At 45.9% G+C, this 14,469-nt stretch overlaps 1 protein-coding gene across 1 annotated transcript in view; it reads left to right on the forward strand.

Moving 5' to 3' along the window:
• Positions 1–3,278: 3,278 nt before the first annotated feature.
• The window catches only part of LOC144690009 (V-set domain-containing T-cell activation inhibitor 1-like), a 27,825-nt gene continuing 16,634 nt past the window's right edge, over positions 3,279–14,469 (forward strand). The window contains exons 1-4 of the mRNA XM_078557541.1: positions 3,279–3,417; positions 4,218–4,502; positions 5,565–5,849; positions 6,487–6,615. Of these exons, the coding sequence (XP_078413667.1) occupies positions 3,279–3,417; positions 4,218–4,502; positions 5,565–5,849; positions 6,487–6,615 (838 nt within the window). The remainder of the gene's footprint in view (positions 3,418–4,217; positions 4,503–5,564; positions 5,850–6,486; positions 6,616–14,469) is intronic.

The following is a 14,469-nucleotide window of genomic DNA, read 5'->3' on the forward strand; positions in this document are numbered from 1 at the left end:
AAAGTGAAGTCTATGCTAGAGATTGAAGTCTGTGTTAGTGATAGTGAAGCCTGTGTTAGAGAGGGTGAAGTCTGTGTTAGCGAGAGTGAAATCAGTGTTAGAGAGTGAAGTCTGTGTTAGAGAGAGTGAAGTCTGTGTTAGAGAGAGTGAAGTGTGTTGGAGAGAGTGAAATCTGTGTTAGAGAGAGTGAAGTCTGTGTTGGAGAGTGTGAAATCGGTGTTGGAGAGAGTGAGGTCAGTGTTAGAGAGAGTGAGATCGGTGTTAGAAAGAGTGAAATCCGTGTTAGAGAGAGTGAGGTCAATGTTAGAGAGAGTGAAGTCTGTGTTAGAGCGAGTGAATTATGTGTTAGCGAGCTTGAGGTCGGTGCTGTAGCCTGTGAAGTTTGTGTGGGAAAGAGTGAAGTCTTTGTTGGAGGAAGTGAAGTCTGTTATAGAGAGTGAATTCTGTGTTAGAGAGAGTGAAATCTGTGTTAGAGAGAGTGAAATCTGTGTTAGAGAGAGTGAAGCCTGTATGAGAGAGATTGAAGTCTGTGTGAGAAAGTGAATTCTGTGTTGGACAGAGTGAAGTCATTGTTGGAGGGAGTGAAGTCTTTGTTTCAGAGGGTGAATTCTGTGTTGGAGAGAGTGAAGTTTGTGTTAGAGACAGTTAAGACTGTGTTAGAGAGAGACTGATGTCTGTGTTGGAGAGAGTGATGTCTGTGTTGGAGAGAGTGAAGTCTGTGTTGGAGAGAGTGAATTCTATGTTAGAGAGAGATTGAAGTCTGTGTTAGAGACAGTTAAGACTGTGTTAGACAGAGACTGATGTCTGTGTTGGAGAGAGTGATGTCTGTGTTGGAGAGAGTGAATTCTGTGTTAGAGAGAGATTGAAGTCTGTGTTAGAGAGAGTGGAGTCTGCATTGGAGAGAGTGAAGTCTGTGTTGGAGAGAGTGAATTCTGTGTTAGAGAGAGTGAAGTCTATGTTACAGAGAGTGATGCCAGTGTTGGAGATTGAATCCGGTGTTAGAGAGAGTTAAGTCTCTGTTAGAGAGAGTGAAGTCGGTGTTCGTGAGAGTGAAGTCTGTGTTAAAGAGAGATTGAAGCCTGTGTTAGTGAGAGTGAGGTTGATCATATAGACTGAAGTCTGTGCTAGAGAGTGAAATCAGTGTTAGTGAGAGTGAAACCTGTGTTAGAGAGAGTGAAGCCTGTGTTTGAGAGAGTGAGGTCGGTGTTAGGGAGACTGAAGCCTGTGTTAGAGAGAGTGAAGCCTGTGTTTGAGAGAGTGCAGTCTGTGTTGGAGAGAGTGAAGTCTGTGTTGGAGGGAGTGAATTCTGTATTGGGGACAGTGAAGTCTGGGTTGGAGAGAGTGAATTCTGTGTTTGAGAGAGTGAAGTCTGGGTTGGAGAGAGTGAATCTGGGTTGGAGAGAGTGAAGTCTGGGTTGGAGAGAGTGAAGTCTAGGTTGGAGAGCATGAAGTCTGGGTTGGAGAGAGCGAAGTCTGGGTTGGAGAGACTAAAATATGTGTTGGAGAGAGTGAAGTCTGTGTTGGAGAGAGTGAAGTCTGTGTTGGGGGGAGTGAATTCTGTATTGGGGACAGTGAAGTCTGGGTTGGAGAGAGTGAATTCTGTGTTTGAGAGAGTGAAGTCTGGGTTGGAGAGAGTGAATCTGGGTTGGAGAGAGTGAAGTCTGGGTTGGAGAGAGTGAAGTCTGGGTTGGAGAGCATGAAGTCTGGGTTGGAGAGAGTGAAGTCTGGGTTGGAGAGAGTGAATTCTGGGTTGGAGAGTGTGTGCTGGGTGTTGGAGAGAGTGAAGACTGTGTTGGAGAGAGTGAATTCTGTGTTGGAGAGAGTGAAGTCTATGTTACAGAGAGTGATGCCAGTGTTGGAGATTGAGTCCGATGTTAGAGAGAGTTAAGCCTCTGTTAGAGAGAGTGAGGTCGGTGTTGGGGAGAGTGAAGTCTGTGTTAAAGAGAGATTGAAGCCTGTGTTGGAGATAGTGAGGTTGGTATTATAGACTGAAGTCTGTGCTAGAGAGTGAAATCTGTGTTAATGAGAGTGATGCCTGTGTTCGAGAGAATGAAGTCTGTGTTAGAGAGAGTGAATTCTGTGTTAGAGAGAGTGAAGTCTGTGTTGGAAAGAGTGAAATCTGTGTTAGAGAGAGTGAATTCTGTGTTAGAGAGAGTGAAGTCTGTGTTGGAAAGAGTGAAATCTGTGTTAGAGAGAGTTAAGTCTGTGTTAGAGAGTGAGTCTGTGTTAGCGAGTGAGGTTTGTATTAGAGAGTGAGTCTGTGTTAGAGAGTGATGCCTGTGTTAGAGAGTGATGCCTGTGTTAGAGAGTGAGTCTGTTAGCGAGTGAGGTTTGTATTAGAGAGTGAGTCTGTGTTAGAGAGTGATGCCTGTGTTAGAGAGTGATGCCTGTGTTAGAGAGTGAGTCTGTGTTAGAGAGTGAGTCTGTGTTAGAGAGTGAGTCTGTGTTAGAGAGTGATGCCTGTTTTAGAGAGTGAGTCTTTGTTAGAGAGTGATGCCTGTGTTAGAGAGTGATGCCTGTTTTAGAGAGTGAGTCTGTGTTAGAGAGTGAGTCTGTGTTAGAGAGTGATGCCTGTGTTAGAGAGTGATGCCTGTGTTAGAGAGTGAGTCTGTGTTAGAGAGTGAGTCTGTGTTAGAGAGTGATGCCTGTGTTAGAGAGTGAGTCTGTGTTAGAGAGTGATGCCTGTGTTAGAGAGTGAGTCTGTGTTAGAGAGTGAGTCTGTGTTAGAGAGTGAGTCTGTGTTAGAGAGTGATGCCTGTGTTAGAGAGTGATGCCTGTGTTAGAGAGTGAGTCTGTGTTAGAGAGTGAGTCTGTGTTAGAGAGTGATGCCTGTGTTAGAGAGTGAGTCTGTGTTAGAGAGTGAGTCTGTGTTAGAGAGTGATGCCCTTGTTAGAGAGTGAGTCTGTGTTAGAGAGGGGTGTGTGTTGTATTGACAGGGGGACCTGACTGATCGTTGTGAGTGTTCCACCTTAACTTGTTGATAGCTGCCCCTATACTCTGCTGCCTGACTATTCACTTTAATCGCTCTCCCGAACTCCAATATGAAATGGGTGGTGTTTGCAGTTCCCCGCATGTTCCTTGTTGGATGTGATAGCGACAGAATCACACTCAGTGTTGGAGAGGATCTGATCACACCCTGTTACTTTTATTCACAATACGAACCCCAACTAATCACCGTTGTGTGGGAGAGACTGAAGCCCAGGAGAGTGGTCCATCATTACCATATTAGCGGAAGTCTCCTTGACCAACAGGATGCGGCTTATCGAAACAGAACGCAGATGTTTGAGAATGAAATCACTGAAGGCAATGTATCATTGTGGCTGATAAACACGCGTCTATCTGATGCAGGGACGTACAGAGTGAATGTCAGTGCTACCTCAGGAACAGGCTACAAGGGTATCAGCATCGAGGTAGGAGGTAAGACCTGTGGGTTCAAGCCAGTTCCACTGTACTTACTGAGTGAAAAGCCTCTCAGTTATGTAACGAGCAACATTTCAGAGCCAAGTGTCACCACTGGTTGGACCTAAGCTTCGCTTTAACTGATAGATTTCACTTTTCATAACTCAATGGGAGCCAGAGAGGAAGGACATTGGTTTATGGTTTATGTGCTGTACCTGTCCTGGGAGTGTTTGATGGGGACAGTGTAGAGGGAGCTTTACTCTGTATCTAACCCCGTGCTGTACCTGTCCTGGGAGTGTTTGATGGGGACAGTGTAGAGGGAGCTTTACTCTGTATCTAACCCTGTGCTGTACCTGTCCTGGGAGTGTTTGATGGGGACAGTGTAGAGGGAGCTTTACTCTGTATCTAACCCCGTGCTGTACCTGTCCTGGGAGTGTTTGATGGGGACAGTGTAGAGGGAGCTTTACTCTGAATCTAACCCCGTGCTGTACCTGTCCTGGGAGTGTTTGATGGGGACAGTGTAGAGGGAGCTTTACTCTGTATCTAACCCCGTGCTGTACCTGTCCTGGGAGTGTTTGATGGGGACAGTCTAGGGTGCACCAACCCTTGCTGTGTTTAATGTTGATCTTTAAATCTGGTTAAGGACCAACAATTGATTTTCTCCTTGTTAACTGTACTGCTCTAGTTAAATGCCGATATTTAAGATAAACAGTGAGTAAGTTCTACTCTCTGAATGTGGAATAAACGGAAATGTTTCTTTGTCCAGTGGGTTAACCGGTGTCTGTTCCGCAATATTAATCTTTTTCTGTCTCTTGGAGCCATCGGCAACTCTCCCAGATTTTACTCATTTGTTATGAAGAGGAATCGCTCTGTTTTGATCTGTGAGTCTATGGGCTGGTATCCGACACCCAGTCTGAGCTGGCAAAACCGGCGTGGGAGGAACATCACCAAATACTCGCAGACCCATGAGACGGACAGCAGGGATGGCATGGTGAGTGTGCGCAGTGCCATCGATTTTCCCACTGGCTCCAATGGAAGTTACACCTGCACCATCTGGAATCCATTACTCCAGCAAGGCAGCTCTTCTAATTATACAGTGCCCAGTGAGTACCATACAACAGAACCTTTCCTTTCATTGCCTCTCACCTCTTCTTCCCGATGTCCCGAAGCGCGTTAGAGCCAGCGCAGTGATTCTGAAGCTGACATTGTTGCACTATCAGGAGCGCAGCAGCCAGTTTAAACACTGCTCCCCTGGCACGCCCCTCAAGTAGTTACCTTGGCACCTTTACATCACCCCGAGACAGATATCACTGCCTTGGTTTAACCCTTTATCAGATAGACAGCATCTCCAGGCACCTCAAAACAGAGGTGCCCTCTCTCTCTATTACCTGAATATCAGGCTGCCATTCTGAGCAAGCTGGGTGGCCTTTTAATGCAAGGCAAGTCTAAACTCTGGCCACTAATTAGGCAATTTGGGGAAAATCACAGGCGGGTAACAATTTACCACACAATACGGAACTTTGACCCCCATTTGACACCAACATTGAAGTCCCAACCCAAAACCCACTCATCAAGTGTCCACCATGCCTATTTCCACCCCACCCCAGGTGAAGATTTTTCTCTTCTCTGTGTCAACTTTCACTCGCACTTCTGACCCTCTTTTCCGCTTTCGTTCATCTCATTTTGTAAACTTTTAATGCTCAGTTGTAACTGGGTGTGGCTCTTTGGTGTGTGAGGTGACTGGGAAGGGAATGGGGAAGGGAGGTAAAGCAGAAGTGAGGGGGAGGCGATAGAGTAAACATAACCCTAATTTGTGTTTTAAACAGGCCTTTTCCTTTTTATGGGATGTGGGCATCTCTGGAAAAGCCAGCATTTATTGCCCATCCCTAATTGCCCTTGTTCAGAAGGCATTTAAGAGCATTTAATGACATTGTTGTGGAGCATTAGCTTGAGTTTCTGGATTATTAATCCAACTACATGACCACTCCCCCATCATCTCCCTTGACTCAGGCTCCAGCCCAGCATTAGGCCCCAGGGAAGATCACCAGGATTCTGGTGGGAAGTCACTTCCCCATTCTGTAGGGGCTTTTACCAGCTTATTTTACTCGAGGAGAGAGGCCTTGAAGTGACATCGCTAAAAGCAGCTTGTGTTTCTCTTGAGCCAGCTCTAGGGCACGGTCCATACATCCAATCACGAGTAACAGGTGGTGGACGCTCAGTGCTGACCTGCCAGTCCTCAGGCTGGTACCCGACCCCCGAGGTCAGCTGGCATAATGACCTGGGTCATGCCATGACCAAGCTCCTGCAGACTGAACTGACCGACAGCAACGATGGGAGCGTGTCTGTGAAGAGCACACTGAAGCTGACGGCTGGGGAAAACGGGAACTACACCTGCACCATCTGGAACCCCATGTTAAAGCAAGGATTGTGCCACAGCTTCACTGTCCTGAGTGAGTACGACCGAGAGTTTTATTGCTCCCTGGTTTTAGGATCACAATCTATCCTAAACTGACATGGTTAGGCCCCCAAAACGGCCCTGGACCTGCCCATGAGGAGGTGTGGGAGTCATAGGGACCCTGTGGATGAGCGCAGTCTGGGTACACTCGCTGTTGTGAGGGCATGCTGGATCTTAGGCAATCTGGGGCTAACACTGAGTAAGACCAGACTGGGCCTCACTACCAGTAAGTGAGCACAGTCTGGACCTCATTCCCTTTGTGTAAGTACAGTCTGGGCTTATAATGCCCCATATGGACAGACAAGGCCTTCTGCTTATGTGTTATGGCAATTTAGGATTAACACTGAGTTAAGCTCAGCCAGGGAACCTCACCACAGCACAACCTGGGCCTTGTTCCCTTTAAGGACAGCCTGGGCCTAGTGCTGTGTGTGAAGACAGCCTGGACCTCACTCCGTGTGTGCAAGGACAGGCTATGGGCCTAGTGCTCTCTGTGAGGACAGTACGGGTGAATCCCTGGATATTGAATATCAAAAGAGTTAATCCATGAGTCTGGAAAAATGTTTTGTGTCCGAGATGACATGAGTTTCTCTCACTGACGGTATCCGCCATTTTGGAATCTTGTTCCTTTGTAGCTTCCCGATATAAGGAGGTCCGATCGCATTGGTACGCAGCTGGCGCCATCGTTTCTGCTGCCATCTTCACCGTTGCTGCAGTGATCAAAGCGAAGAGCTTCATCAGGCAGATAAAGAAGGGGAGGAAAGGTACAGGTCAAGTGTGCCAGCTCGTCCATCACTAGGTGTATACATAGGGCCCTCATACCCATATATACACACACACACGCACACGGATACACACACTCCCACCCCCCTCCCCCCAACACACATGGACACAGACACAGATACGCACAAACGTGTCAATCTTTACAGCCAACTTTATTGAGGCGTTAAAAATCCTGGAGCTATGTGGGATAGTGAGCCTCTTAGAGAAAGAAAGAAAATAGAGAGAGGGCTTGAGAGAGAGAGAGAGAGAGAGAGAGTTGGGCACACTTGTTGTGGGATGGCTGAGTTGGTACCATAGATAGAGTTGGTCTGCAGACACGTCTTAGCTGGAACACATTCTGTTTATTTACAAGGGTATTCAGCAGTTACATGTGTGCTTTCACATCAAACCCTATCTCCATATTTCTCCTTCTAACTACAGACTACTGACTACAGAGGTAGCCCACGCTACTCCTCTATTGGTTACACAAGATCATGTGATCTTCCTTTATAACTTCCTTCTTATAAGGTATATGGGTGTACTACACATTACATAGAACCATAATTACCACAGAGAGAGAGACAGAATGTGCAAGAGAGAGAAAGAGAGATGGCATAAGGTCCTGGTGAGAAACGGTCATCAATCTGAAATCTCTTCATAAGTACTGCCAGACCTGCTGAATATTTCTAGCATTTTATTTGCTATAAGGAGAGATGGTGAGAGTGGGAGCAAGTGAATAGATAGGAGAGAGTGCATCAGTGAGAGGGAGTAATCATGAGAGAGAGTGTGGAGAAAGATAATATGAGGGAGCAAATGATAGCGATGTAGGTGTAACTGAATGGGAGAGAGGGAAACAGCTAATGTCCCACGTTAGTAAGAGCCTGAGTTTATTGTGTGATGTTTAGTGTAACTTTCGGTTCTGCTGTTTGTAGGCCATACTGCTTATTCCACAGCAGAGTGAGGAGGCTGGGAGACACGAGGAAGAATCAGGACATCCTGGACAATCCAGAACATCACATCGGCAACGAGAGGGGGTCGGTCAACTGCAGTTTAGCTTCTGAACAAGAAACCTGCATCAATGACTGATTGCAACACAGAAAGGATTGGAGTTCAACAGATTAAATATTTAAATATTACACATCTCTTTGTTTGATAACTTTAATCAGAGAATCTGGGTGTATCAGCAGAGCTTTGACCCTGGACTTCCCAGTCAGTGTCCCCAATTTTAATCACTCCACCATTGGTGGCCGTGTCTTGAGTTGCTGAAGGCAAAGCTCTGGAATTCCCTCCCTACACCTCTCCGCCTCTCTCCACTCACTTCCCTCCTTTAAAACATTCCTTAGACCCGACCTCCTTGAATAAACAATTGCTCATCTGACCTGATATCTCCATCTGTGTCTCGGTCACATACTTTCTTTTATAATGCTCCTGTGAAGCACCTTGGGGCGTTTCATCATGTTAAAGGTGCTATTCAAATATACATTGTTGTTGTTGTAAACAGGTCATCCCTCAACCTTCAGATGTCATGTGATCAGGTGCCCAGTTGGTGATCCTATCGGTCATGGAAAATCACTCGAGTTTGACAGCGTTTTCAGGATTAATTTTTCTCCAGAGCAACATTGAGAGGACCCTCAGCAGTTGGAAGGCTGGAAGTTTCTAAAACTCCTGATCTCTCAGTTAGATGTTAAATGTGAACAAGTTCAAGCTTAATCCTGGTCGTGGTTTAGAACCCTGTCCCAGTGCCGGTACCTCCCACGCAGACCCCTGTCCCAGTGCCGCTACCTCCCCCGCAGACCCCTCTCCCAGTGCCGGTACCTCCCCCGCAGACCCCTCTCCCAGTGCCGCTACCTCCCCCGCAGACCCCTCTCCCAGTGCTGGTACCTCCCCCGCAGACCCCTCTCCCAGTGCCGGTACCTCCCCCACAGACCCCTCTCCCAGTGCCGCTACCTCCCCCGCAGACCCCTCTCCCAGTGCCGCTACCTCCCCCGCAGACCCCTCTCCCAGTGCCGGTACCTCCCCCGCAGACCCCTCTCCCAGTGCCGCTACCTCCCCCGCAGACCCCTCTCCCAGTGCCGCTACCTCCCCCGCAGACCCCTCTCCCAGTGCCGCTACCTCCCCCGCAGACCCCTCTCCCAGTGCCGGTCTCACTTTATCAGCTTCACTTTTCCTGTGTTGTATAAATAACATCTTTCTGAACACAGTGAGCGTCCAGGAATCCCTCTGTATTCCCTCTGCTTTACAGACTCTAACTCTAGACTACTCACTACTGACTACAGCCTGCGCTACTCTGCAATTGGATAATAAGATCATGTGATTTTCTATTATAACATTCTTCTTACAGGTATATTACACATCAGATTACCATATTCCTCCTCCTTTACTCAGAAATATATTTTACAGTTACAATTACAATTTTTCTCCAAATATCAAATTATTTTCACAAATAAGTGCTTGGCTTGGGTTGACAAGTGGCAAGTAACATTTGTGCCACACAAGTGTTATGCAATGACCATCTCCAACAAGAGAGAATCTAACCTTTGATATTCAATGGCATTACCATCACTGAATCCCCCACTATCAACATCCTCAGGGTTACCATTGACCAGAAACTGAACTGGACCAGCCATATAAATACTGTGGCTACAAGAGCAGGACAGAGGCTAGGAATCCTGCGATGAGTAACTCAGCTCCTGACCCCCCCAAAGCCTGTCCACCATCTACAAGGCACAAGTCAGGATTGTGATGGAATATCCCCCACTTGCCTGGATGAGTGCAGCTCCCACAACACTCAAGAAGCTAGACACCATCCAGGACAAAGCAGCCCCGCTTGATTAGCACCACATCCACAAACATTCACTCCCTCCACCACCGACACACAGTAGAAGCAGTGTGTACCATCTACGAGATGCACTTCAGGAATTCACCAAAGTTCATTCTAGAAGGTAGTGGTCGTGAGTTTGGAAGGTGCTGTCGAAGGGACAAGGGCAGCAGATAGATGGGAACACCACCACCTGGAAGTTCCCCTCCAAGTCACTCACCATCCTGACTTGGAAATATATCGCCGTTCCTTCACTGTTGCTAGGTCAAAATCCTGGAACTCCCTCCCTAACAGCACTGTGGGTGTACCTACACCACATGGACTGCATCAGTTCGAGAAGGCAGCTCACCACCACCTTCTCAAGGGCAACTAGGGATGGGCAATAAATGCTGGCCCAGCCAGCGAGGCCCACGTTCCATGAATGAATATATGAATATGTAAAAATAATTTACAAATTCAGCCTTTCTGGGGGTTTCCTTATGTGTGTAGAGTGTCTCAGCTCCACAGCTTCAGATGCTTTGTCAGGAACCTCCATTTCTGGTGTTGTCCGAACACCAGGTTCTTTGGTGGACACCTGCAAATCTGTTTCCTCAACTCTTGCAGGTACAGCCGATCCTTCAGACACATCTGTACTGAGTTGAATTCTTTCAACAGGAGCTGTTGATACAGTCGTGAACACTGGAGGAATTATTTCCTGATACTTTGTTCCTCTCCTCCTTTTATGATCCATATATCTCCATAGGACTCGGTCTTCTACTTCCACATGGTAAGAAAGAGGTCCAGTAACTGCACTTATTTCACCTGATAATCACTTAGATTCCTCACCAAAATTGTTCACATATGCGGTCTCTCCTACGGTAAACTTTCTGTCATGACTATGCCAGTCATGTACAATTTTCTGGCTTCCCCCCTAAATTTGGGGTTACTAAGCTCAATCTCATTCTGAGATGGCGTTTCATCAACAATTCTGCAGGTGTGACAGCTGTTGTTCTGTGAGCGATGGTTCTATAATGGAAAAGAAAATGTGCTAACTTGGTCGCTGTGGAGTCTCTCGTTAATTTCTTCATACCATTTGTGAATGTTTGAAATGCTCGCTCAGCCAGTCCACTCGAAGGAGGGTGGTATGGTGAAGCTTTTACATGAGTAATACCATTGAGGCTGATAAACCGTTGATACTCATCACTTGTAAATGCCGGGCTGTTATCTGATACGACCACTTCTGGTAATCCATTGATGGCGAAACTTTGACGTAGCTTCTCAATTGTAGCAGAAGATGTTGGTGACTTTACCTCATATATATGTCCATCCATTTTGAGTGAGCATCAAAAATAAGGAGAAACATTGTTCCAATAAAATATTCCACATAGTCAATATGTAATCGTGCCCATGGCCTTCCTGGCCACTTCCATGGGTGTAACGGAGGTGTTGGAGGTAACTTTTGCACTTGCTGACACTGCATACAACTTCTCACTAAGCTCTGTATTCCTTCACCCACCCCAGGCCACCATAGGTAACTGCGAGCTAGAGTCTTCATTTGAGAGATACCTGGATGTACACTATGTAGTTCAGTTAACAAAGGCTTTCATCCTTTTGGAAGAACAATCACTCGAGCTCCCCACAGTAAGATACCATCCTGGCTGGTTATCTCATATCTTCTGTGAAAATACAGATTCATTTCATCAGATTCCTGTTCTTGTGACCAACCGTGAAGAATTTGTTCTCATACTTTGGATGAGGCTGGGTCTCGACTTGTCCAATCTCTGATCTGTCTGGCACATACCGGTGATGAATCTAAGAAGTTCAATAATAAAATGAGTTTTTGAGGCATTGAAAACATCCCCATTGTTTTCATTCAAAGGCAAACGACTCAGTGCGTCAGTGTTTACAATCTGATTTCCAGGCCTGTGGGTGAAAGTATACTCATACGCTGCCAGAATCAATGCCCTTCACTGTACTCTTGCTGAGGTTATAGGTGGTATAGCCTTGTCCTCACTGAACAATCCTAGCAAAGGCTTATGGTCCGAAACGATAGTAAAATGATGACCGTGTACATACTGGTGAAATTTCTTGACACCGAAGGTGAGTGATAAAGCTTTGTTTCCTATCTGTGAATATCCCTTTTCAGCTGTGTTGAGCTTTCCTGATACAGATCCAGTAGGTCATTCTGAGCCATTGTCCATTTGATGGGAGAGCACTGCTCCCACTCCATAAGATGGTATGTCACTTGTCAGAACTAACTCTTTTCTTTGGTCAAAATGTGCTAATAGGGTGGATGAATCCAACAGCTGTTTCACTTTAGTGAAACTTCTTTCTGTGGTGTTTGCCAAGACCAATGTTGTTTTTTTTTGAGTAGGTAATACAGGGGGGGCCAGTTCTGTCGGCAAATTAGGCAAAAAGTGTCCATAGTAATTGATCATCCCCAAGAATGATTTGAGCTCGGAGATGTTCCTTGGTGCTGGTGCCTCTCTAATGGCTCTCATTTTCTCCTTAACCTGGTGGAGACCTTGTGCATCTAACCTGTGACCTAAATAAATTACCTCTTTCGCTTGGAACGTGCACTTTTCTTTTTTTAAACACACTCCCACCCGTGAAAAACGTTTCAAAACTTCTTCCAAGTTTGCCAAATGCTCCTTTTCGGTATAGGATGTCTGTCCAACTTAGCCACTTTATTAACAGTCAATTTGTAGTCGCCACAAATTCGAACACTTTGGTCAGGTTTAAGTACGGGGACTATTGGTGCTGCCCATTCCAAGAACTGCACAGGTTGTGTCACTCCCAGTTTCTCTAATCTGTCCAATTCGGCATCTACCTTTTCCCGCATTGCAAAAGGTACTGGTCTTGCCTTCATAAATAGGGGGTGGGGGGTAGAGTCTGGATCAACATGAATTTTTGCTCGTAGCCCTTGGATCTTCCTGAGTTCATCTTGGAAAACTGAGGCATATTTCTGTAGTAGCTCAGGTAGCCCAGTGACTCTCAATTGGAAGATCTCAGTCCACTCCAATTTCATTTCTTTCAACCAGTTTCATCCAAGACCCCTCACCTGCTACCCCCATCAAGGGTAATTTCACTGACTGACTTCCGCATTGTATAGTCACCCTGCTTATGCCCCTGATTTTGATGTCTTCTCCTGTGTAAGTTTTCAATTTGGCATCAGTTTATTTCAAATTTAATTTACATTCCCCATGATTCAGGTATTTAAAAGAGATTATCACCTATCACCGCAGAGGAAGCTCCTGTATCCACCTCCGTTCTGATCAGTCTATTATTTACCCTGTTGATACATAGTCATCTGTTATATAGATTGGTTCTGTTCTCCCTATCTTTAAATTATACAATGAATAACTATCGGAATCTGTTACTTCAGGCTCTTCTGTGTTATGAATCTCATGGGTTTTTTTTCTTTTGATTGAAAGCCTGCCTGATTCTATCCTTGCAATCTCTCATAAGGTGTCCCTTTCAATGACTGTAAAAACATTTGATTTTTTAAAACTTCATTTCCACCTCTATAATCATGATTCCATGTTTTCACTGCAAAGTCATTTCTTTTTATTTGTCTGTAAGCTGTGGCTGCTTGCCGCTTCTCCTCAGAGCTGTACATTTTCACACCCTTTTTGGCTGGGGCTCCCTGTCCAGTGGGAGGGTGGGCGCCATTTTGCACTCCCTGTGTGGCTTTTGAGTCCCTCACTGCGCCTCCCATTGCCAGAACACTTTGCAATGTCTTCTGAAAATCCAAGTTTGTTTCACACCTCTTCTGAATCGAATCTTCATTTATACCGCACACCAAACAATCCCTAAACATTTCATTTATAGATGTACCAAACTCGCAATATTCTGTTAACTGTTTCAGACTTGCCACATAACAAGCAACTGTCTCCCCGGGGCTCTATTTCTTGAGTTAAATTTGAACCATTGCATCATTACCAAGGGCTTCAGCTGGTAATGATCCTTCATAAGGTTCACTAAATCATCAAAACTTTTAGAATCTGGAGCACTGGGCACCAGTAAACTTCGGATCAATCCATAAGTCTTACTCCCACACATGGATAAGAGAATCGCTCGCCTCTTCTCCTCCCCTGCAATGCCATTAGCTCAGAAAAAGGACAGGAGACATTCAACATAATGAGACCAATCGTCCACCATTGGGTCGAAAGGATCAACTCTCCCAAACTGCGGCATGCTTCGAGGGGACTGCTTCGATGATTAGGACGGAAATTCTACTTACAATTACCGTGTGAGGTACAGCCCGATTTCAGTTTACTTGACTTCCTTCCTCACTTTTCTTACTTTTTTTCTCGTCCTTCCTTGCTTCTTCTTGCTTTTTTCACCTCATCACCAGTTTGTGGGATCCTGGTCACTAGTTTAGTTGGACTAATGGATCCGGGTTGTACGCTGGTTTCAGGATGACCCAGTTGGTACCATAGACAGAGAAGATCAGCAGATAGTTCTTTTGTAGAACACATTCTATTTACTTACAAAGGAACTCAGCAGCTACACTTGTGTACTTACTACTCAAACCCTGTCTCTGCTTTACAGACTCTAACTCTAGACTATGCACTGACTACAGCCTGCGCTACTCTGCTATTGGGGAATAAGATCATGTGATCTCCTATTATAACATTCTTCTTACAGGTATATTACACATCAGATTACCACAGTTTTATCCCTTATCTGAAAGACCTTCCTCGCAACCCTCGCTCAGTGATCTCCTGGATTTTGTCCTTAATCCTCTGGGGTGAGTCGTGTACTCAAAGCTTCTGACTCAGAGGTGACAGCGCTCCCTTCGGTCTTCGCCACTCAGTTGGCCACACTCTCACCTCTGAATCGAGAAAGTTGTGGGTTCCAATGCTCACTCTGAGGGCTTAAGTACTAAAACCAAAATACTGACAGCTCAGAATGTACTGAGGGGGTGCTGCTCTGTCAGGGGTGCTGTCTTTTGGATGAGATTTTAAACTGAGGCCCCATCTTCACCTCAGGTGAATGTACAAGATCCCACGGCACTATTTTGAAGAAGAGCAGGGCAGATCTCCCTGGAATCCTG

Source organism: Cetorhinus maximus, chromosome 14 (assembly GCF_964194155.1).
Source record: "Cetorhinus maximus chromosome 14, sCetMax3.hap1.1, whole genome shotgun sequence".
Classification (NCBI taxonomy): Eukaryota; Metazoa; Chordata; class Chondrichthyes; order Lamniformes; family Cetorhinidae; genus Cetorhinus; species Cetorhinus maximus.